We start from the raw sequence: 25,702 nt of genomic DNA, 5'->3' as shown, positions 1-25,702 counted from the left end.
ACAAAATAAAGCTCATATGAAGGACAGATTAGAGGGAAGGAAGGAAAGGAGGGAAGGAAGGAAGGAAGGATGGAGAGTATTGTGAATAATAAGAGAGTGGAATTAAGATTCTCTAAAGAAAAAAACCCTCTGGCATCTAACCTTAATAGGTGGGCGAGTGATACTCCAGCTCCACTCAAGATCAGCAGAGAAGAAAGGGAATCCATTTACTGCAGGGAAGATATCTTAGTTGGGTCAGCAGTGAATTGAGGTGAAGGCCAACCTTACTTGCTGGGCATCTTACTTGATGAATGTTTGTGTTCCCTCCAAATTCATATGTTGAAATCTAACCCCAATGTGATGTTATTTGGAGGTAGGGGCCTTTGGGAGGTATTTAGGTCATGATGATGGAGCTGTCATGAATGAGATTAGTGCCCTTATATGAAGAGGCCACAGAGCTAACTCACTCTCTTTTCACCATGTAAGGATTCAGTGAGATGTTGGCCATCTGCAAACCAGGACGATGATGCTAGCACTCTGATCTCAGACTTCCAGCATCCAGAACTGTGAGAAGTAAATTTCTGTTGTTTATAAGCCACCCCGTCCTTTGGTATAGCAGCCCAAACTGACTAAGACAGGATCTGAACCAGCTCCTCTTTCAGCATCCATGGATCCAGTATCATCGCTACATGCATTTTTATGGTTGCTGGTATCCCTGATTTTGTTGCCTAGTTGTTATTAGGTAATGACCATGGTTGTATAATGCCTCTGCTACTTACATAATATTCCTGCTATTTTCCCCTCTGCTCTATTCTGGTTTGGTGGCACTAAATGAAGGGCACCGACATGCATGTGTTCGGCATGATGAACTCTAAGTCATAAGAGAATACAAGTCGTAAGAGAATACAATGTCTTCTGCCTCATAAAGCTCCATCCCTTGTCTTCCATTGCATCCCTTTCTGTGTATTTGCCATGGTATATGGCCAGTACTCTTAGTTACAAGTGTCAATACCCCCAAATTCACACGAGCTTAAAAAATGTTCATTAAAACTGTGAAATGTGAACTGTGAAAACTGTGAACTGAGGTGCTGACTCTCGTTACAGCAACTACTGGATACAGGAGTTCAGTATACCATCAGAGCTCTCTTCATCCCACTAGGAAGACTTCTTTTTCTAGTAAGCTCTGTCTGTGTGGCTCTAGCCTTTCACGTCTCTTAGACCTCCAAGTCCCAAAAGAATGAAAGATCTTCTTTCTCATCAGCTCTGGCTAAAGGGGAAGGATCTGTTAGACCTTGTTCATTGCTGGGCTGGAGGGGGTGTCAGATGTGTGGGGCATTCCCCCTTAAACTACATGGACCATGTAGAGTGATTAGAAAAGATGAGAGGCACACTGTACAAGTGTGTTCACTCCAGCCATCTTGTTAGCGTTTCTTGATTTTTGTAGTTTCATTGTGGTTTAGAAACACTTGGGAAATGTGAATCCATTATTTAGCTGAATTAGTTGAGGCAGTATTAACATAGCCAAAGGTTCTCTGTGCTTGGCTTTGGACAGTGACTGTATTTGTACAGTGGGATGAGTGTGTCACAGATGTGAGCATTCACTGTTCAGACCCAGCCTGAGCTCCCAGGCTGGCCCTCTTCTCCGTCTTGATATGTGTTCTCCTTAGGAAACAGATACCTGTAGAGTTTGCTGTTCCATGCCCACATGCTAGTTTAGGCTTAAAAGTGCATCTTTATTGCTTTCTGCAAAACCAAGGTCCTGGTTCTTTGGGTTGGTCAGTATGACTCTGAAGCCAGCATTTAAATTAGAGACACGATACACCAGTATCACAGTTCTTGACATCAGTAGTTTTTCCTGCAGAGGTAGTGGTTTGTGCACTTAACTGCTTTGCTTATATTAAGAAAGTGAATTCCTAAAGTCGTTTTGAACCAGAAAGTTACATTTGCAGTGATTTAGACATCTGGATCTTTTTTGAAATATTACAGCTATTTAATTGTCATGAATGTTTAGAGAAACAATTATTCGTGATCCTGTTTAGGTTCAACCATATCACAAATAATTTCTTTCTGTAATGCATCAGTAGTTTACCCTTGTACTTCCAAGGATTAAGTGGGATCAGAGTCGTTCATAATAGTATCTCCTGTCGATGCAAGCAAACACACCACCCAGTGAGTACAGTTATCGTCTTTATTAACACTGCTGTCTGTTGGGACTAATGAATTTCCATGTAAGTTCAAGAGCAACTGTTGGCTGACATTTTAGATTATCCAAACTCAAGTGACAAGTTCTGTCCTTCACATTAGCATGGAGGCTCAGGGGTTAATAAGAGTTCTCATCCAATGTCAGTTTGACTTTGCAGAAGATGTTGCCAACACCAGCCGTTGGTCCTGTGCAGAAAATGGATGGTGACATTTTATGAATTATATTTCCCCATTTATTTTCATCCCTTGAGGCTGCTTAGGATTTTCATTTTGACAAAGCAGATTCATATCCAGGATGTACCTACGAAAGAAGGGGTTCTATGCTGCATAGTTTGAGAGGTCCAAAAGGCTCTTCCTCCTCCTGTGGGTGCCCAGGGTGTCAGATGTGCTGGAGTGGGAGCGTGGGTGTGTGTTCTTCACCCAGAAGGCTATCGTTGAGGTGACTGTGCTCCCTGAGAGTGGCTGGTTAGCCTTTCTGTACTTGCACATTCACGACAATTAAGTTATCAGATTTGCTTTGGATCCTGTGGGTCCAGTGATGGGACACAGAACCAAGGAATGAGAAGGCATATTTCTGAGCTGGGGGCCACCAGCTCAGTGATAGATCCTTCAAGGGCAGCTAGAAGGAGCTGGGTGCTGAGAGAAAGGAGGAAAACTCAGAATGTACCTTGCTTGCATCATAATATTGCAGGACCAGCCTGGCTGGGTATCTGACTTACGTTTTGGGTAGTCAGTTGGAAAATGCTAGCTCTAGAATTATTATTTTTAAATGATTAGAGTTGTGGTATGATTCAGTGTGAAATGTGTGTTGTCCATGCTGAGAGAGAGATGGACGAAGACAGCCCAGGGAGGCAATTAGACTCAGAGTACCGCTGTGACTTGCTGTGTAGAGGATGATTGGAGATGTTCATTCTTCTCGAAGTTTTCATTTCAGTTGATCCAGGTTCTTTCAGAAAGCTCTCCTTCTGGGTTAAATTTTTTCCCACTTGATTTCAGCCATGTGATGATTAAGAGAAGAGGTTAACTACATCTTTTTAAGGCATTACCAGGCAATTGCAATGTGACCAATTACTTATGCTGAGCTAACGCTAGTGAGATGAGATAGTCCTGTGTTAGGAACAGTGGAGTAGCAGTTTTCAAACATATACTGATTGGTCCTTTTGGTGCATGCTCTGGCCTCCACTCTGCCAACAAAATGCTTTTGCTCTTGGAAAAGTAATATGTTTTCATAGCGTTCTAGGAAGATTGGGATCCATTTCTTACCTTTGCTGTCACCTGTTAGGGTGTCGGCCTAAGGGAATAAAGAGAGAGCTCTATGTGTGTACAGATGGGCAGGGAAGGCTGCCTGGGTGGAGGTGACACCCTCTTAGCTGAATTCAAAATGATTTAGAATAAACCGAGCAGTGAATGGGCTGAAGGCTCTTCCCAGCAGAAGGACCCACATGAGCCAGTAGGAGTTAAGAAACAGCATCATGTGTGAGCAGAACTATCAATACAAGGAACTGATGTTGCTGATGGAAAATAAAGGATGGTAAGAGAGGAGGTCCCCAAGTAAGGCAGACAGCGGGGCCAGGCCACAGAGGATAAGAACGTTATGTTAGCAGTTGTGGAGGGCCATTGAAGGGTTTTGTGTGGCAGAGACCTGATCAGCTCAGCTTGGGGTAGATTATGCTGGCACCTTAATGGAGACAGCATCAGAGGTACTGAGGCAGGAGACAGCATCAGAGGTACTGAGGCAGGAGACAGCCTGAGGGTGGCCGAAAAAGGAGTTTATCATCCTGGTAAAGTAGGTTATCCTCTCCTTGGCTGGTCTGATAACTAAGCACTTTGAACTGAGACAGAAAGGTCAAGAAATATCCAAAACAGCTCAAATGAACAATGTGTCGCTACCATCCACAATTTAGATCAGAAGCTGGGTCTGTTTTTAATCCTTGTCTTCATCCAGGGCGTCTCTGAGCTGGTGGTGGTTTCACACGCATAGTATAGAGTTGAACTGGAAGTTCCATGAGAGCTTAGGAAACTCAGTGAGGATCAGGTAGAAGGAGCAGCTTTTTTTAATCCATCACTGGATCCCTAGCCCCCAGCATGGTGCTGCCATATCGGTGGTACTGAGTGAACGTTGAAGATTTGGCTTGTGTCAGCATTTGGAAGACATCTGTACTATCATCAATGTCACTGAAGACTTTAGGTTGGTCTTCAACATTTCTGTTGATTAGTGCTTTCTCAGTGACCAGCTGTGTGTGTTATGCAAACCAAGTTTCTAAACTTGGAAATTTGGTTATTTTGTAAATGTATTTAGTAGCATGAAATACCAAGGAAGGAGTTGTATCACTTTGCTCATTTTGTGAAAGATTTTGTATCACTTTGCTAATTTTACATGGCTAAGAACACAAGTCTTGATGGCGGCACTGTGCGCAAGAGCAAAATGTATGAAAATAACCAATGTCAGTGGACAGTCAAGGAAGAGATTGTGTTATTTTGAGCAGAGGCATGGCATGATCTGTCTTCAGTTTTAGAAGAATCACTCTGGCTGCTATGTGGAGAATTGACTGCTTGAAAGTCAAGGTTTTGGAAGCAGGGAGAGCTTTAGGAGGTGAATGCAATAATCCAGGTTAGAGATGATGGTGGTTGGATCAGGTAGGTATTGGTGGAGAGGGTAAGAAGTGACCAGACTTGAGATATGCTACAAGTAGAGGACAGGCTTTGTTGATGGGTTGGTTAAAGGATGTAAGAGAAGAGAGGCAAAGATGACTCTTAGGTTTGGGCTTGAGCAGCTGGAAGGATGCAGTCCATTTCCTGAGATGGACGGCTGAGAGTAGAACAGGTTTTGGACTGTGGAGTCAGGTAGTGTGGGAAAGAGAGATTAAGAGTTCAGTTTAATGGGGAAATCAAGCAGAAAGTTGAATATACTAATCTGGGATTCAAGGGAGAGGTCCCAAGTCGGTAGATCAGTTTGGGAATCAGTAGCATTTAGATGATATATAAAGCCAGGAGGCTGAGAAACGTCTCTTGAAACATTTGGATTATATACTTATTAAGTTTTTAGGGCAAGTTGATTATTTTTATGAAGTCATTTTATTAGAAAATTGAAAGCATTATATCCTTGATCATGTCTTTTAAAAGATGTGCACATAAGTAATCTTTCTTGAAGACAAACCAACATGTACGTGATGAACATTTTCTTGCCTATGAAAGGCATAAACAAAGCAGTTTAGGAAGGAAAGCTATTGACCAGCATATGACTGACAAATCAAGGGAAAGAAATACTTTTATGTGCTGGTATCACTTGGTCTCCTGGCTAGCAGTTAGCAACAATAAATATCAAAGTTTTATTTTGTAATGACATGAAAAGAGCTAGAATGTGAATTAAAGAACAAGTCTGTCTTTGAGGAATTAACAAAAATAATTCTCAAGGACATATCATGAATTGACATGTTGAGGATTTTCTCTGTGGATTTTCAAGTTGCAGAAATACTGCTGCACAAGTTACGTACTACCATCATTCAGGGGATGGAGTACAAAATGCCTGTCTCTCTTTCATTAGTATTCTAGTGAAATTCTAGTTAGATTCCAAGGACCAAGTTTAGGGGGGAAAAAGCCTTCACCATTACTGATTTTAAAAATAGTAAGCACAATAACCTAAAATCTCTGTTCTCGGATTGAGAAGGCATAATGTTATCTAATAGTTTACTTTCTTACTGAGATTTCGACCCATGAGAAGCAGATGATGTGTCTTGATGAGTGAGAAGTGCAACTTTGCCCCGTATCTTAGATGGTTTTCTAAGATGCTGGTTTTCTTAGATGCTCTTTACAATTTGAATGGGCATAAACACCAAATCTTTAGCGGGGAAACAGAGGCCTTTGCAATGTGCCCTGCAGGAACCCGGCACCATGTCATAGTACGTGTCACAGCTTCCGGGCTTCTACTTCTACATGCCTCCCTCAGCTTCTGGTAGCGACTCTGAAAGTTCTGTCAGGAAGGCTCCTTAGAAAACGCTTCTTTTTGATAGAAGTTGTACTTTGTTTCTGGAGCAACTTGTGGACCTTTAGCTTTGAGTGCTTATTAGTAGAAAATTATAGCCAATAAATCACAGAGGTTGGAAATTTAGGAAATAAGCATTTTGTCAGGGAAACATTCCTTGACGTTAGTGACTTGCCATGGGATTGTAGTAGTGGTGGTAGGAGAGATAGCATGGTGACAGCTCACAGATACTGACTGTGCAGGTGTGCCGGTCACTGCTGAACGCCTTCCCTGTTCTCCATGGACACATAACCCTGTGAGGCAGATAACTGTGATCACCTTACTTTTACAGTTTGAGGAAACTCAGGCACAACAAGATTAATAGCTTGCTTGAGGGCACTTGATGAATACGTAACAGAACTGGGATTTGAGCTCACTTATGCAAAAGTCTGAACGATGCTCTTCCCCACGGCTGTGGTACCTGTTCTCCTCTCAAGCAGCAGTAATCACAGCTGGGACATACATTAACCAACTGAGGTTTGAACCCTCCTGGGTACCACTTTCAAGCCTTGTGACCTTAAGCAAATGACTTCACTTGTCGAAGCCCAGCTTTTCGCCTCTGTGAGATACAGATAAAAGTTCCTACTGCAGAGTTGCTGAGAGGAGTCATTATAATGCATTTGTGGGTGCTTCTGGCTCAGTACCGAGAGCAGTGCCCAGTCTATGGTAGACCTTTTTGTTTTGTTTTGTGGTAGATCTTTAATAAACATTTACTGAGTGGGTGATTCTAATGTGCTAAGCACATACCGTAGCATCCTCTGTGGGGAAACCCAGGTGGGGACACAGGAGATTGCATGTGAAGAGGGAAAGGTAAAACTTTCCATTCGAAGTGTCTCTCACACCATCATGATACAGACTAGCACTAAGTAAAGCGCGTCCCTGCAATTAGCTAGTGGTCTTTCTCTACTTACAATTTTGACATTAATTAGCATAAATAATCAAATACATATTTGATAAAATTAGCATTTTGTATGCCCTGAACATGATGTTGGGCTTTTTGGAGATTGTCCCAGCTGCCTGCCCGGTAGTCTGTGGGTGGTGGGGACCAACTGGCTTATTTAAACTAGGAAATTAGGGAGAAGGTGCTGGGCAGGACACCTGTAAGAAAGAGCCGTGGTCCATTTGTGTAGAGCCATGTTTGACACATAGGAATGGTTTGGGTATCATCTAAGGAAATACCAGACCAGACCTCTCTGTGCAGTAGGTAAATGAAAAGACATAGATTTTAAGGAAGCTGTTAAAAGATGCAGGAAAAGTAGCTTACTGAGCAGATTTGGGTGAATTTATGAAAATGATGATGAGACCCTTTGTGGATGATAAAAAATGCTTAAGTTAACACTCAGACTCATGGAGTTGGATTAGTCTAACTTGCCTGATGGAAGATGTTATACTTCCTCCTGAATTGCAAGTAACCTAGGAAGTTTTCATTCGGTTTATACTGGAGAACTACGTATGAAATTCATGTACTACTTCTTTTCTTTTCTAATAAGCTAGTCAAAGGATTGACAGGATTGATTTTTTACTTATTTTTCACTTGTACCTGCCCTTTTCTTCCCCTAGGTAGAGGCCCTTTGAGGACAGGTACCTAGTCTTACGTATCTATAACATCCCATGTCTCTGAGACTCACCTCGCCTTTATACCACATAGACAAGAACTAACAAGTAATTTTCCAAACTAACAGAATAGATCTGCTGAAGTCCATGCTCTAAAGCTCATGATACTCATTCTAGCAGTTTATTGATTCTCTGTCATGTCTAAATCTAAAGGGATAATTTCTGGACCAAAATAATTTAGAGGAGAATAATTACAATGGCTTTGGGTATTACCCCTTGCCCTCTGTGTACCCTCCGTGTTTGTCTCCCAGCATGGGTTGGACATGGTGATGGGCCCTTTCCCATCCTCACTTGGCCTCCACCTTAGGTCTAGCAGGTGCTGTTGACCCTTCAAGACTCAGCTTGCAGACTCCATCCAGTGCAGGCTCTGGGCTGTTGACTCTGCAGACCTGGCAGAAATGTGATTTTTGTGTTCTCAGCTGCCTTCTACTGTCCCCTGGAGAGGGGAGGGAGGAAGGTTACCTTACTGAGACCCAATTCGTTTCTACTGTACTTTGGCTACTGTTCTTATTGAGGTCCTTCGCAAAGTACCACGGAACAGGAAGCTCAGACCGCTTTGCTTTGGAATTTCCAAACTCCATTAGGGAATCTATTCAACCTTTCTCCCCATTCCTGGGTCTTGGCCCCAGTAGGATACCAGGCAGGTGCTATGCTTTTATACAGCCCTCTGGGTCACATCTTTCTTTCCGCCATCCCCTTCTCTCCTTTTCTAGATTGGTAGAGATTTTCTCCTTCCAATGTTGGGAAACCATTCTGCATCTTTCATGCTCTGTGGTTTATACCAAAAGTCTGAGTTCTCCAGATTCTAATCTGGATATTTAAAGGACAGCCTTCGGAATTTAGAAGACGCTTCTCCCAGTAAAGCCAGGCTCTTGTTAATGGAAGCCTTGGCAAATGGAAGCCTTGACTTTCCCTACTATTGCCTGGGAAATGAGCCACGTCTGTTTGGGAAGTGGAAGACTGAGCATCGTCTCCTTTGTTTTGTTGTCCCCATGAAGCAATGCAGCTGCCTCAGTGGGAGGAGGGCTAAGGAGCACAGGAAATTACTGGGAATGAAAAACATAAATGATATTGGGCTGGCCAAAAAGTTCGTTCGGTTTTTCTGTCACTTTGGCCAACCCAATGATATGTAAACATATTGTCCAGCTTGAGAATCAGATGTGGATGGGTAAATCCAAGAACCATCCTCCCAAATTTCCTGATGTTGAAATTTACTGATGACAGTACCCTGTTGAGTAGTGGGAGTGGAGAGTGGAGAGAGCAGAAATACAAAGTGAGGGATGTTCTTTTTTGATTATATGAGTCGATTGCAGTTTTTTAAAACTACACTATTGTATAGACCCTAAAGTCTTTAGGACCTAATCTCTAGACGTAATGTTCACCTAGAGCCAGGCCATTGTGATGAGTGGCTACCACACCCTCTCATTATTTCTAGCTCCCTCTCTTGCCCAGCTTTTTGCTCATCCATTAAATTTCTTTAAAAGATTTTACGTGTAGGCTCTGAGTGGGTCTTTATCATACAAAACAAAATCAATTTCCGCCTATTTTCTTTGCCACATGATCTTATAAGGCCCTCGGGTTTGGGATACTGAAGTTTTGATCATTTAAGCCTAAGACTAGTTTTCAAGAAATGATTGACATCTATTCATTTTCCAAAAACAAATGTAAGTCAGACATTTTGTTTTTTGTAAGGCCAGGAGGTGCAAGCTGCAGACTAAATGAAGGGCATCAGAGATTCAAACTGAGATTTGTTTTGTTTTGTTTTGTTTTTTAACAAACAGAAGGACCTGCCACGGCTAAGGAATTGTATGAAGCTGAACTTTTTCACCTCGGGGCTTTGAGATGCATGCACATTAAGTAGTTTGACATATGTTACTTCTAGCGGGACCCCACTAGTCTTTGGGAAGCTGACAGAATGATTTATTATTTTTACATATGTCTCAGGAACTAAAAAAGTTTCAGTCTTACGGCAAAGAAAGAAAAATATTAGCTTGATGGAGGGAAGAATAGGTACATCTTAACTTATCTATTTTGATGAGATTTTGGTTAATATGTCCTATTTGCTTACTGTGTTTGTCAGAATTGGGGCAGGTGGTGGGGAGGAGATGATTGAGAAACAGTTAAGACATATATCTGTCGCACAGCTTCAAATATAGTGTAGGAAAGTTTTTCCCTATAATGTTTGGTATTTTTAACTGTGTAGTTCTAATTGTAAATTGGAATTTCCTGGCATGAAATAACTTAGTCCTACAAATATCTCCTATATAAACAAACAAATAGAAAGTTGACCTTGCTAGCTATGAATGTTTTTAAGAAGAACTCATAGAAAAATGCAGGATTTTTTAAAACTGCGTTCTGTTTTAGCCAGATCTGCTTCTCTGGATTCATTGAAAATGTTAAAAAAAAAAAAAAAAAGCACAAATATTTAGTACACAAAATGACCTTAAAACTCAATGATTGAAAACTCTTTGAAGAAGTATCTTAATCTTTTGCTAATATTTCACTCAAATGTCAGAGCTAGAGCTAGGAGAGATGGCAAGAACATTTGGTTACTTATTTGTTTAAATTTTTGTATTTGAAGTTTACAAGAAGTTCATAAATTCAGGATTTTTAAGCATATTATTATGGGATCTGGATAGCCTATGATCAGTTTTTTGGTCCATTTATTTATATTTAGAAATACCTAATTTTTCATTTATATAGATGAATATATAGCTTCTTAACTTCAAGAATTCACTACACTTACTTACATTTATTATTATTATTGTTAATAGTGAAACTTTTAGTAAATTGTCAATACTTTGTAAAGCATAACTAACACATGGTTGTTATCAGAGGTTCTAAAACAAGATACTTTTAATTATAGACATGAATAAAAGAAGAAATAGCCATATTTTCTTATATGTACTTTTCATGTAGATGTAACTTCTTCTAGTGATGTTTAGGAATTTGACGTACTCATTTTTCTTTCTGTTAAATGGAATTATCTTTAAATTCCCACACACCTGTGGAAGAATCCACTCCATTTTCAATTTCATTTTTTACATTGAGGTTGTTTTTTGGGAATTTGAGTTATCTTCCAAAAAATAAAAATTTCTATGTTGTTTGAAATGTTTCTCTCTTTTTAATCTTATCATCTTCGGGCACTTGTTACTTCACTCTGTGTTGTCTGGAATATTAAAGGCACTCACTTTGTACATAACCCCCAAGGACATTCACATTGTCAGATTTAGTTCATTAACAGACTGAGTCACCTCCAGTAATGCTCAGAAAAATAGAAACAAGTGCAAAATTATCCTTCAAACCAAAGAATCGCAATAGATGGATTCTTCCTAATTAACATATTGTGAAACAAATGACGGGGTTTGGCCCTAACACCAGGCCTGTTGTCTGGTTTTGAAGATATTTTGGAAAACTTACCGAATTTGCTTGGCAAGTTTCATTGTAGAGGGGGGAAAGGACAAATACTTACAAAGATTTTTAACCCTAGCCAAGCACAGTGATTTTTAATCTCTATGAAAAAAAAAAAAAGGAGTATATTTGGGGGGGGATAGTTTTTAAAAGTTTCTTTTCAGTAGTGCATCAATTTGCTAACAAAGAATGCAGATTTCAATTACTGTAGACAACATCTGGGAGCAATAGTTAGCTGAAATTTAGTGAGAAGAAAGGCATGGGAAGCAACTGCTTCATTAGTTTATAAAATTGGAAGAGGCGAAGAACAGAGGGCATGATCCCCAGGGGAACTTGGTGCCCTCTAAAAACCCTGAGGAAGGATTTAAAAGTTCATTTATAATTGATAAGTGCTGAGTCAGTAATGTTCATTTTTATGTTTATGTTCCCTGATTTGGCTATTACAGTTTCATGAGTTTTGCCTTAACTTGTCGTTAAAATCTCAGTGATACACTAGCAGCATTCTTTTCGTAATATCTTTTAATTTTAAAAATAGTCATTGAGGAGAAGCAGAAAGGTTTCATGGAGAATTTATAAAGTGGAAATAACAGGCTTAGATGAATTTCCTGGATAATATAAGCCACATGAATACCAGGTTTACAAATACCACATCTGTAATGATGTGATCATTCCTATAAAGTCCTTCCAGTCCTAATACTTTGTAAATCTAAAGAATGGCTGGGCTGGGCTTCTACCAGATTCCAGAGGACATGGATGTTCAGTCACTCCCACCCCACTGGTCAGGTAGCTGCTGGCTTTGCCCTGTGGGTAGGGGTGGGAGTGAAGTTGAGAGAGGTGTTCTAATACAACTACGTTTCCCCGGGGGGAAAAGGAAATGATGAAAGAAGGCCAACATGTATTCATAATTATACAATCTGTATTGGGGGCACTGACTGGTGTGGATGGATCACCAGGTCGTGGCAAAGTTGAGGTACGGTGGCCCTCTCTGGGCTTGGGGTTTTCTAGGAGACCAGGATGAGAAGCATGGTGTTGGGAAGGAGTTAGCTTATGCCTACTGTCTCTCCACGTTTGCCAGTACCTCTCCACCTCTGCCATAGTATACCTCCCCTACTATAAGTGCCTCCATCCCCTAGTTTTCATTGCATGTGAAATGATTGTTTCAGCTGCTTCGTCAATCGAGTATACTATTATGTGGTAGCTTGAGAATCCATTTGTTCTAAGTAACCAACTTTATAAAATTTCCAAAATGCAAATCACTTGTAAGTTAAAGACTTACTCTAGGTTGTAGTCAATGTCTTATTTTAAGTAAGATTTTTATAACCAGTTCTAATACAGTATGCAACAGAATTAATAACAACTGTTGGGAACATCAGTAAAACCCAAGACTTCAGTTAAAAATCAGTATTATCGTACAAAATTATTAGGAGGGTGTATTAGGGTTCTCCAGAGAGACAAAACCAACAGGATGGATATGGAGATATATATACATACATATACATACATATATATGTTCATATACATACATACATACATATAAATATATGTATATACATGAGTAGGTATGTATATGTATATACATACACACATGTATATGTATATATGTATATGTATGTATATGTATATATGTGTATGTATATGTATATGATTTACTATAAGGAATTGGCTCATATGATTATAGCAGCAGAGAAGTCCCACGATGGAGGTTGGAGACCCAGGAAAGCCAGTGATATAGTTGTGAGAACCAGAGGGCTGATGATTTAAGTCCTAGTCAGGGTAAGAGAAGATTGATGTCCCAGCTCAAACAGGCAGAGACATCAAATTCCTCCTCCCACCTTTTTGTTATATTCAGGCCCTTCAGCAGATTGGATGGTGCTTACCCATATTGGGAAGGGCAGTGTGCTTTACTCAGTCCACTGATTCAAATGCTAATTTCTTCCAGAAACACCCTCACAGGCACACCCAGAGATGATGTTTCATCTGGGAACTCTGTGTCTCAGTCAAGTTGACACATGAAATTAGCCATCACAGAAGGCTAGATTCCTTCCCTGAAATAAAAGAAATTGAAAATTTTACCACAATTCCCTTATCAGTGACCCATAAGTACTGTAAAGACAGAAAGGCTTAATTCACATCTGTGGATGGTTATAGTTAATGACAAGATCCATTCAGTCTTTCTTGAAAATGTTGGCTGAAACAGTTCAAAAGTTATCTTTCACCAAACACACATATATCCATTCTTTGGTTAAGAAAGTAGTATTTAAGGAGACCATGTAGTGTACTGGAAATTAAGCAAAAATACTAATTCTGTTGATTTTCTGAAATGAATGAAATGTTGAGATTGAAGTTTTATTTGATATGATGAGTAGGTCATCTCAAGAATACCTATGGTAGTAGTGGTGTTAATTTTATGCTTTATGCTTAGTAAATCAAGGCTAAAGTCAGGATAATGTGCCACCTTCAAAAAGGACCCATTACAGATTTTAACTGCAATTAAAATAAACCAGCTGTGTCTGGATAACCCTATGAAAAAATGTCAGAGTTAAATTTGCTAAGGTTGCAGGCAAGAGTCATTAATGGTTGCTATAAATTATGATTAAAAAAAAATGGTATATTTGCATAGTCTCAAAGTATGTCCCCACGAGATACTTGTTAATTACGAAGGAAGTAGTAATTCTACAGTGGAGAAATCATCTTAACCAAGCGATCAAGGTTAACATCACCAGCAGTGAGACACATTACCATCATGTGTCTTCTGTTAAGGTACACTGAGCAGGTACACATCATCACTTCTGTGGTATTCTTGCCCAAATTGTACATCCTACACTTGATCATGAGGAAACATCAGACAAAACTAAATTTAGAGACATTCTGCAAAATAACTGGACAGTATTCTTGAAAGCATCAAGGTCATGAAAGACAAAGAACCTGTCAAATGAGAGGAGGCTAAAGAAATATAACAACTGAATGTAATGTGGAATCCTGGATTGGATCTTTAACCAGACAAAGGACATTGGTTGGACAGTTGGTGAAAATTGTATACGATCGGTAGGATAGTTAAGAATATTGTATCAACGTTAATTTCCTGGTTTTGGTAAGTGTGCTTTATTTATTTAATATCTTAACATTTGCTGAAGCTAACTTAAGGCTGAATCAATTTTTATACTGTTTTTGTACGTTTTTTATAAATCTTCAATTATTTCAAAATTAAAAGTTAGAAAAAAATGGACAATAATCTTAATTTTTTCCCCCACACAAGAATGATAGAATTATAAGTGTGTCAATTTTGCTGCATACATTTAAAAATCACTGGGGATACAAAATTCAGCATTGTATTTTGTGGGAACCAAAAGATATAGGAAACGTTCTTTCTCGTGACTAATGAACTAGATGAAACAGATGCAAAGTGTTACCTTCACTGTTGTCTTTCCAGTGCCTGCCACAGTGCTGGCACGTAGAAGTGAATGAATGAGTAAACTACATTGTGCGTTCATTCATTATTTATTGAGTAGCCACTAGGTGGCGTTGGGAGCATAAAGGGGCCTCAAACCTAGAGACCCTGGGTGTAGTCAGTGTTAGAGGGATGGAAATGGGAGGGGTACTGTGGAGACAGGGAGGCTGGAGTTGATATGAAGGACACCCTGTGGGGAAGGGCATAAGGGAATCCCAACTAGAGCGTAAAGCATTTGCAGCACTTGCTAAGGCCCAGATAAGAGGTTCAGTGTGACTGTTGAATGTGGTTTGTAAAGGCTGAGATTAGAAAAGTGTGCAGGAACCAGATTTTTAGAGAACTTTGAACTTTGTTCCTTTTCTCCATTGACCTGTTCACTGGTTCCCCTTTTTCTAGAGAAATTGCTTTTGACTGGTTTTCAGTGGTCAAAACCAGTCAAAACTAGTGTTTGTTCAAAACTGGAAACTGGCTTAGTCATCAGAGCAGAAGAGGGAGTGATGAATAGTAAGAATGTAGGGTTTGATTCTCTTTAGGTGGAAGTTACACGGTTTGTAGGTAGTATCCTAGCAGACTTCTTGAGAAGTGGGCATTGGGAATGGAAGTCAAATTCAAGCTGGAAAAAGAAAAGCCTATGGAGGGAAAGTTAGACATACGAGTGCTTTATTGTGTGGGCCAGATGAATGACCAGGTGAGACAGGGCTGAATATTAGCTTGGAGAGGGCGTTAGAAGAGGCTGTGAGAACAAGCTGACCTCTCCCCATTTGGGGGCAAACTCTGAGTTCCTCTGGTGCAGGGGGAGAGGGCTGGGTGCAGGTGTACCACTTCAGCTCTCCTGTGCTGTTTTGTGACTTTGAGTATTTAGTACTTGGAGAGATAAATCAGAACAAAGCACAGAAGGATGTAACCGTTTTTTTCTCTCTCTTCCCTTATAGCAAGACATTAAGAAAAAAAAAAGGGTCAGGAAACTTAATCCTGTGTTTCAAAAATTCTCTTAAATAATATAATTTTAACATTAGCCATCTCACACTGGAAAAAGGATATGTATTTGATTTAAGTAGATTTATATATGTATATAAAATGTATATATAAATTTTGTAAACCAATACTTGGTGGTAGATTTATTATGCTTGCTTGGAGAATGGTATTTTACTTCTTAGTGAAAAATTTTCCCTTGGAGTGTGGGGAAAGCAATTATTATTTTCTGTAACTTCATTCCACTTTGTGACATGAAGTCTGTGTTGTAATTTTTCCTCCTAATGCTGTCTAGTATCCCTTGGACAAATATTGTGCTGTTTGGCAGAGTGAGTATTAAAAGCTGAATCTCCTTCCCTTCCTATCTCTGCCTTAGCATTTTAGGAAAATCTCTCTTAACTCTGTTACTTTTTTTTTATCTGTCTCATTTGCCAAAGATTTTTTTCCCGTTTTATTAGAAAAAACAATAGTGTCAGCCTTTTTCCCCTCTGGAGCGGTTGAACCTGAATCTTTCTAAGTTTAACTTGTTAATAATGATTTCCAAGAATCTGTAATAACAAAACAGAGCAAGGGTTTTTGATTTATGCAATTGTAAACAGAAACTTTATTTTCACCCATGACAGATTCAGATCTAGTCTCCAAGCTTCCAGTTAGCAGTGATGATGGAAAAATAATATCCTACATTTACTTACATTTATAGGCTTACAAATCCAGTTCTCATGCATTTATTTGATCCTCATGACATTTCTGTGAGGTAGGCCGGGCAGATAATGTCATCCTGCCTGCAAACAGTAGACCCAAAGACTATATGGTTCGTAAGTAGTGGAGCTAAGCCCCGGGCCTCCATCTCCCTGTTCAGTATTTGTCTCCCTAGGGGACCTCCCTGGCCGTCCAGTGGTTAAGACCTCCCTGGCGGTCTGTGCTTCCAGTGAAGGGGGCACACGTGCAATCCCTGGTCGGGAACTAAGATCCCACATGCTGCACAGCCAAAAAAAATTAAAAAAAAAAAGAGGGGGTGGGCTGTGAGCTCTTAATATTATCTCCCTTTCCTAAGTGCTGGGATACTTCTGAGATAATTGTTTAAACTCTTGTCTTTTCCAAGATGCTCCTCTTGACTGGCGGTTGGCCAAAACCATAACCTTTTCTATCATATTAAGTTGTTTTTAAAAGTACTGATGGGTGCATGCAGTCATCAGTTCAGAGTTTTACTGTTTGACCTTTAGTTGTTCTTGTAGCCACTTAGGAAAGTGCCTTTGCATTTGTAACATTAAAAGCAAGGGGAAGAGTATGTTTATGACTCTTTGGGGAATAAAACGCGTTCATTTACTGCCCGCAGTGACAATGTCTTCAAATAAATCTTAATGGGGAACAGTTCCCTCTTGATGTTCATTCGTTCCCTTGTTTGCCTCTTTCCTCTTCTTTTTCTCTATCTCTAAAATGGGAATAGAAACACCTACATCATAGAAGATTAGAAATAATACATAAAGAACTTACTAAAACCACAAGATAGTACTGTAGTCATGCTACTTTCCTTCTCCCTTGAAAATGCATCCGGCAAGAGGTCAGTTCTGAATGGGTGATGTTGTAAGCTTGGAGCAGGTTTGACTCTCCAGAAAGCAGACTCAGATGGAGATTAGCTTGCAGGATGTTTATCAGGGAATGTTCTTGGGCGTCACACCTATGGCAGGGATGGAGAAGCAGAACTGGGCAGAGGGAAGAGATGACCTGTGATGCCGGCCCAGTGACAGCCGTCCTCACTTCAGCTGGAGTGGCCCTTCAGAACTGTACCAAGTTGTGGCCGGAGGGCCTGGCCCTCCTAGTCACTGGGTGCAGGCCACCCTGGGAAGAGGACATGGCCTTGGGCAAAACAGCTCTCTTCAGCTGAGGCAACCCCAGAAGGCTGCCCCTTGGCCGCATGCCCTAACGCTCTCGGCAGCTGGGAAAACAAGTCATCCGTTTCTGAAGAGGGGTGTTGCTGTGGCAGCACCCACCACTGTCCTTTATGTTTACCTCGAGTCCAAAGGGCAGTGGTTCAAGCAGAGTGAAGGTCTGCAGTTGGTAGAAATGTCCTCGTAACAGTCAAGGACAGCAGTATATTTTCAAGGTGGTACTTGTAAAATGTCAGAAAATGAATACATTTTATTCAGTGTGCTTCTGATTTTTCAAAGTCACTTAGGGCCGGAGAGAGCCCTGTGACCTGTCTCAAGGCCTGACCGTGGTACCTGTGGCATAAGAATGGGGTCCTATTTGTAAATGTGCATGTGTCTGCCTCTCAGGCGTGCCTGCAAGGTGTGTGAGACCTGCATAGACAATTGCCAGAATGGAGACTGATCTCAAATGCATGGCAAGTCCAAGGATGAGAAGATGGGAGCCTAGCAAGCGTTTCTTTGATTTTCCTACTGAGTTCATTTTCAGCATCAAAGCAGTGTTCAGGAGCTAGCACCCCATCTCCCCCTTGCACGTCTCCTTTGAATTTCTTTTTTTCATTCTTTCTGGACAGCCTGCTCCCATGGCCCTACTGTCATACTGATGACCAGCTGGGAGTCCCTTCAAGTTAGAAATGACACTTTGCTCTTAACTTCATCTCCTGAGGGGCAAGATGGAAGGGGATACGGGAGAAAGACGGTTGCATCCCGTGCTAGTGATCGTACCGATAGAAATCTCCAGATGACTTCTATTTCAGCCTCCCTCAAGCTCTATCCAGACAGCTAGAAAAAAGATAGTGTCTTTGATAAGACTATTAACTTGTTTTTCCCCACCGTATTTCATCTTTCCCTACAGGAGAAATTTGAGCATGTGCAGAGGAGATGACCCCTTGTCCTCTTTTTCCACAGTTCATTATTTTATGAAATAAAATCCCTGAAAAGAATTTAGTTCTCTTTAATCCACTTCCCCTTTTCACTGTTTCCTCCAGCTCTTATCCAGAAAAAAATCTTCTTATCCTTCAGAAGTTCTACCTTTTTCTCCCCTTTTTTCCATTTGTGTCCCCCCCACTGCAATGATACTCATAAAAACTGATAAACCTAAATGTAGATACATCCATGAGAAACCAAAGCCAAGTACAGTGTGAAATGCACGTGGACATGGGAAGGACCACTTTTAAATGTCCTCTGAGAGACGGAGTTCCTTTACAATGCCCTGCTTTCTCACTGCCTTCTCATTGTCGCTGCCATGTTTCAGGTACCAGCTTTCAGAATTTTACAACTACTCACATAGAAATGTTTATTTAAATTCTCGTGCAGTCATAGCTCATTTCTGTTGTGAAAAACAGGAGTTTCATTTTTTGTATTAGGTGGGATTCCATGGGATAATCTCAGAACTTGAGAATAATAGCATCGTGTTCTGTGCTGTAAATAGCTCACAAGTGACCTTTCAGACCACAGCCTGTTCCTGAGTTGGAGATCCTTTTATCAGAAAGATGAAGGCAGAACTCCGACTTTGAGGGATGAGTTTCCTTCCTTCGTGTCACAAGGGACAGAGTATTTCATTTTTTTTTTTTCCTGCATTATGTTCCATTCATCTTAAATTGTCAACCCATAAAGGGCAAGGGCAGCATTTGCCAGGCTTGACGTGAATCGTGGTGTGTAGCATCGTGGTAAATATTATTTTGACCAAGATGATGAATATGTAACCATATGTGATGTAGAGCTACATGATTGTCATCTAGTAGTTTTTTTATAATTTGTTTCTTTTTTTGCTTTTAAAGGTCATAGAACTCTGTGATTGAGTTTCTCTGTACTAAGTTTAAAAGTTTTAAAGTACGAATTTGTTCTTTGCATGAGCAAGCTGTGTCTCTGAAACTGAGAGAAATGAGTCCCTGTTTCACAGCACAATTTTGCTTTTTTTTTCACTGTCTTCATAGAAAACACTCGTGAGTTATATATGAGGATGTTTCTCACAGACATTTAATTTTTAATAAACTGTCACTAGGTACTAAACTGATATTATGTAAACGAATAACGTTATAAGTGGTAAGAGGCAGCTGTTTATGATATGATTTTCAATATGGTTACCCTATACGTTTAACACTTTCAGCTTACACATATAAAGTTAGCCAGTGTTTTTGGTTTTGTTTTTGTTTTGGCCGTGCCACGTGGCATGCAGGATCTTAGTTCCCTGACCAAGGATCTAACCCGTGCCCCATGCAGTAGAGGCGTGGAGTCCTAACCACTGGACCTCCAGGGAGTTCCCCACATACAATTTTAAAGGATTTGAGTATAAGCTATGTTTATATGCATGTTTGTTAATCCAAAGAAATTTTTATATAGTAGCAAAGGGGCAGAGATGAAAACAATACCATATAGTAGTTTTTATGTGCTGTTTAAAACTGTACTCCCAGGATCCTTAGGACTGAAACAATAGTATTGAACCTTTATGTTTCCAGCTCTATGAATGATTCATTCTCTATGATCTTATCTGTAGCTGCTAAAGTTGTTCAATTTATAAGAAAACAAACAAGAAAAAGAAATCAAGGGATCAAGACAATGTGTGGTCATGTTCAGTAAACCCAAATGTTATTGGTGGGGAAATGCCCCTGGAAAGTGTAGGATGAGAAGACCTTTGGATAAAGACAGAGCTACTTTACAGCAACTGGGGACAAGATGAATTTTCAACTGTGGACTTGTTTCATGCAAAAATGCTTGGAGGATTTTGGGATTTAGTTGGAAAGTTGTATCCAAAATGGAATCTAAACATAACATATTCTTCAAGTGCACTTGATGGAAATGCAAATTGAGGTTTCATGAATGCCTGTGTTTTCTTTGAATCTTTGCTTTACTAAACCAGTTTTCCTTACTTTATGATACATTATATGCTACCACTAGTAAATTTGAGCCAGTCATGTATTCAGATCTTTTGCTCTTTTACCTAGAACTGCCTTCCCCTTTCAACTTTCTCTTTCATAACCTGAAACATAAAGAGGATAGCATTCATCCATCCATTCATGACTTTCATACACTGCAAGGCAGAGTTACGTGTGTAATTCAAAGGTTGGAAATGACTTGCCATTTTAGAAGGTAAAGATCAAAGTCATGCCTTGAACTATAGCCTAAAAAAGTGTTACTCTCCAATATGATCTGCAGTTTAATATTTATTTTAGATGTTTTAAGTTATGAGAGGTGCCCCTGACATTCTCTGAATCCATTAAAACCTGACTACCATTTTTCAGTGGCTTCATTCATTCATTCCATGTGTGTGTTCATTCTCCATTCACGCACTGACACATTTGTATGCTGGTTTATGGAAGATGAATTAAAAATAGTTCAAGTTCTCAAGTAGAAAGACACAGATAAATAAAGTGCTAAATAGTATGTGATACCTTGCCCTATTTAAGGTGTGGTCAGAGTGCCCTTGGAGCACAGATGTAAGAGTAAATGATTCCATTTGGGCCCAAGGATGGGGAAAAGGAAGGGGGTAGCATCAGGAAATTGAAAGGGCTAACCTTGGAGCCAGACGTAAAACTAAGGCTACTTTGCAGTATCCAGTGTAGAAGAGCTGGGGAATGCAACTCCCGCAAAGGGGATTATATGTATAAAGGCACTGAGGCCTGCATGAAAGAGCTTGACGAGAATTTAGGTATGACAGTGTGGAGGGCAGTGTGTGGGGAGGTAGCTGGGATGGGAGCCTGGAAAGGTAGCAGGAGAGCAGTGGTAAAGCACTTTGTAGGAGATAACTGAGAACAGGCTTTCCCTCAGTTGGCTGTTGCAGGTGGGGACAGATGTCCATTCTTTCAGAACTCAGGCAGTGACTAAAACCAAAGCAAGACTGGTCTGGGGACAGAGTGCTTCAGTTATATATCATGCTCTGTAGTGCTGAGCTGAAAGGCCTCTTCCAGACTCTCAGAATTGCAGGCTGGCAGGGACCTTTCAGTTCACCTTGTCTAGCTCCTTTGTTTTATAGAGGAGCCATCTGAAGCCCAGTGAGACTGAAGAACTTAATAGCTTGCCTTTAATAGTTATCAAATATGATATAGCTGAAGAGCGAAGTCAGAATTCACCCACGTAGACTTCTTAGGTAAGAAATGAGGTGTGATACACAGTTATGACCCAGACAACCTGTCATCCCAGTTTTAAACAGCTCCTATGAAAGAATGAGTCTTCACAGGTAATATAGTTTGGTTCCTAGAATTTTGAGTGCCCTCTTAAAATAGAATTGCCCATAATAAAGGAACCTGACTGCCTAAGACCAGAACACGCAACAGTAATGGCTCTGCCCTCATTCATCCCCTCAGTGATTATTTACCAAGTTCAGTTTGTGCGCCAGGCTCTGAACTGAATTAGGTAGACAGTTGGGAGCTAGAACTAACCTAGTCCTTATATCTATGGAACTTACAGTCTGTTGCAGGAGACATCATTCAAGAACTTGCACAAATAAGAGGGGATGGTCGAGTGGTATATGGTGCTATGAGAGTATGCAGTTGGGGTGAGGGGATGTGTGTCGAGGAAAGCTGCTCTGAGAAGTGGCCACTGAACCGACATCTGTACGGTGAATACAGCTTAACTTGGTGGGGAGGGAAAGGAAGAGTATTCCTTGCAAGGGGTCGATCATGGGCAAAGTCCTGTGTGGGAGGGAGTATAGCAAGGAAGGTCTTTGTGACCAGAGTATAGAAAGTCAGAGTTGAGAAGTACAGGATGAAACCAGAAAAGGGCAGGGCCTTACAGGCTGTAGTACTGATTTTTTCTATTATTCTCAGAGCTTTGATATATTTATGAGGATGATGACATCATCAAATGTGAATTTTGAAAAGACCTCTCTAACTGCTGTGTGAGAAATGGATTGGAGAGGAACCTGAGTATATGGGCACAGCCCTATAAGGAGACTGCTAGAGAAGGCCAGGCAAGAGGTGATAACGAAGCTAGGGCAGTGGTGGGAGTGGAGATGTTGAGAAGAAGATGGCTTCGGGAGATATCAAAGAGATAAGGCCATTGTGATGTGGGTCTTGGACTGGATATGTGGGTCAGGGGGCATGTGAATGACTCGTGGGTTTCTGGCTTGTAGAGTCGTTGGACACAGTGCTACCGTTCGACAGAATTGGGGGCAATGGACGAGGATTTGGCTTGGAGACATGTAAGGATTGTATCAGCTAAATGGTGGCATGAAATAAAAGGAAAACAACCCCATCAAACTGTTGTCTGATACGGCATGATATGTCTTATTACCTTTTCCTTTAAAGAAAAGAAATTGAACCTAATAAAATTTTCCTGATGCCACATATCCAAAAAGCATTTAAGTACAAGTGTGACAGAATCAAAGGGACCTCTGGTGGTCTCATAGATACTGTGTTGAGGAAGGACAACCATGGAGACAGGGAACCTTCCGGGAAGGCTTTCCAGTGGCCCTTTGGAGTGATGCAGATAAATCCACCGAGGAATAGCGAGATAAAGCAGGACTAACAGCAGAAGAAGACTAACATTTCAGAGTGGGTGATTGGGAGAGAGGAAATTGCTTAGATTTGGCTGGAGGCGGAGGGGAGGTAATGAATTTAGTTGAAGCCATGCTACGTTTTAGGTGCTTAGACCTCTAAATAGAGATATACAAGTTGGAAGTTTGTGTCAGCTGCTGAGGCCACAGATCAGGACTGGAGAGAGACTTGGCAGGTCATATAGCGACAGGTGATTCTGGAAGTCTTAGCACGTTCTCCAAATAGGGAGAATGTATATGGATCGAAGGAAAAAAAGTATAGTTTCACAATTGAGATATTTATTAAATAGCTAGAATATACCAAACAGTGTGGTAAATTATTTCTGATAGGTGCCTTATTTAATCCTCCACTACCTTTTGCAGTTTCTTCATTGTTACCCGCATTTTCCTAATGAGGTAATGGAGATTCTGAGAGGTTGGTATATTGACCAAAGTCACACAGCTAATAAGTGGTCAGATCTGGGTTCAAACCCACGTCTCATGATGCCAAGTTTGATGTTATTTTCCTACACCCAGGCTTTTTGACACCAACATTTAAGAAGAGGGTTAAGGAAAGAAGGTCTACAGAAGAAGGCTGGAGGGTATGAGAGAAGCAGTAGAAGATTCAAAAGAAGATAGACTCCTGAAAAGCAATATGAATGTGGTCACAGTGAGGGACAGAGCAGTTTCAGAACACAGTGAAGTGAAAGGCTGAGGCATGCAGGGATGGTGAAGAAATGGAATTCGTGAATGGTACTGCCATTTTCAAGAAGGCGATGAGGGGTAGGAGAGAGCGACCAGCAGTAGGGGACGTATTCATGACAGCCTTGGGAGTTACAATAGCATTTGTGAGTGGTAAGAGCTGTACACAGAGCTGGTTTGGGTGCCCGTACACTTAGACCTCTAATAGAAGCATCAGTAGTGCAGGGTTGAAACATTAGGGTTGTGAGAGGTTAAGGCAACCTCATGAGTGTAGACAGGCGATTCTGGGTACAAGCTTGCTTTGGAGTCTTTTAAATTGTACTCAATCTGCTGTCTATTCAGTTGTTGATCCCTTATAAGAAGAGGTCTCTGAATTATTATTTGAAGTAATCTGTCAAGATATACAGACCTTTGATTATTTTTCAAGCAGACATGTCTTCTGGGACATCAACATGAGGTCACAGGGTATTTATGGTTAGAGTTAGAAAATGACATCATGAACTAGTGCTTATCTAAAATGTTCTAACTTGGTTACTATGTAGTTATTTTTATCTATCTCATGTACTTTAGGTTATGTTTTCTGTCCTGTGTTTTGACTGCTACCGCTAATTTTGTTTTGAGATCGTAAAACAGCTTTAGACTTCTCTGAAAGCCCATTACTTATTGGCATGTTTTGATTTTTTGACAGGTTCATGTATTCCTTCAGGCTTTTAAAACACATTCATAGCAATAGCAATCATTTATTTTGGGGATTGGAGTTGTATCTAAGTCTCACCATCTGAAAGAGAATTATAAAATTCACTTGCAAAATTTTGGGCTTTTAAAAATCATGCAGTCAAAGCATTTACTATCATTTTTTTGGATGTGAATTACAAGGTGGTTTCAGCGTGTATAGTATTTAACAGGAGATGTCTCTTTCTCTTTTCGCGTGTTGAGGTACATTTTTAAAATTTTCTACCCTTGTCTCCTTTATGACTCAAGTGTTACTTTCCCGGGGAGAGTCCCTGTGCTTTTATTCTCCCTTAACCACTCACATTGCCTAGGGATGGTTAATCTATGCTCTTTCTGTCTGGTACCCTAGTCCTGCTCAGCCCTGTGAAATGTTTCAGAAACCAATCAATCTCTAACCATTAGGTAAGGCTAAATGGTGACTCCCCCCAATTCCAAATGGTCTGAGAGCTGAGGCATGTGGGAACTGTCACGGTGGCCGTGTGTTTAAACCCAGGGGAGAGGTCCAGGCATCACCATTGCTTACTATAGAAGCAGAAGATTGCTTTAATGCCACATACTGGGCTAGGCCCTGGGGACCTATTAATGAGCAAATAGGTGCAGTCCCTTCTCTTGAGGACTTTCTGGAAGAGAAATATCCTGCAAACAGCATAGCAGAAAGGTAAACCAAGCTTATTAATGAGTAAGAAATATATTCCTTACTTATTATTGAACACATATTTATTGAGTAACTACCGTGGGGTGGGCATCTGGATGGGGAGTGATTGTAACAGCGAGCAAGAGGGGCACAGCTCCTTGCGAGGCTCTTCAGGCAATATCTTTGTTCACGTATGCTATTGGGTGATGTTGTTGATATTTTGTCTGCTCACTTAGTAAATTCCACATCTTTGAAATTTGTATTAATAACACTTATTCGACCAAGAAGTTGGCGAAGTATGTAAACTTAAAGGTTGACTTTCTTCAAGAATCTGTCAAATTAGAATATGACAGCCGGCTCTAGCTATCAATGTGTATTTCCTACTCACATTCATTTTTCTTAGTCAATAACACTTAATAGTAAGCAGTATAACTGGCTATAACTGATATGATGATCATCTCCATATATTCTATGTCATTTCTTACAGTTATTGCCAGTTTTCGAGGAACTGTCCCGTATGGCCTGTCATTGGAAATTGGAGATACAGTTCAGATCCTGGAGAAGTGTGATGGTAAGTAGACTAGTGTTG

The 25,702-nt window shown here is 40.5% G+C and overlaps 1 protein-coding gene across 4 annotated transcripts in view; it reads left to right on the top strand.

Annotated features, from left to right (window-relative positions):
• Positions 1–25,702, top strand: part of DOCK4 (dedicator of cytokinesis 4) — a 486,764-nt gene that overhangs the window by 179,320 nt on the left and 281,742 nt on the right. For 3 of the 4 annotated variants that reach the window (XR_014246916.1, XM_082399963.1, XM_082399961.1), the window contains exon 1: positions 1,066–25,684. Coding sequence is in view for 3 of the 4 variants with exons in the window: in XM_082399963.1 (XP_082256089.1) it covers positions 25,561–25,684 (124 nt within the window). In the remaining variant the exon portion in view is untranslated. Of the gene's footprint in view, positions 1–1,065; positions 25,685–25,702 lie in introns of those variants that run through there. The other variant, XM_082399962.1, reaches the window with a different exon arrangement.

This window comes from Balaenoptera borealis, assembly GCF_965194805.1.
Source record: "Balaenoptera borealis genome assembly, chromosome: 7".
NCBI classification, from domain to species: Eukaryota; Metazoa; Chordata; class Mammalia; order Artiodactyla; family Balaenopteridae; genus Balaenoptera; species Balaenoptera borealis.
This window is presented reverse-complemented; position numbering and strand designations above follow the sequence as displayed.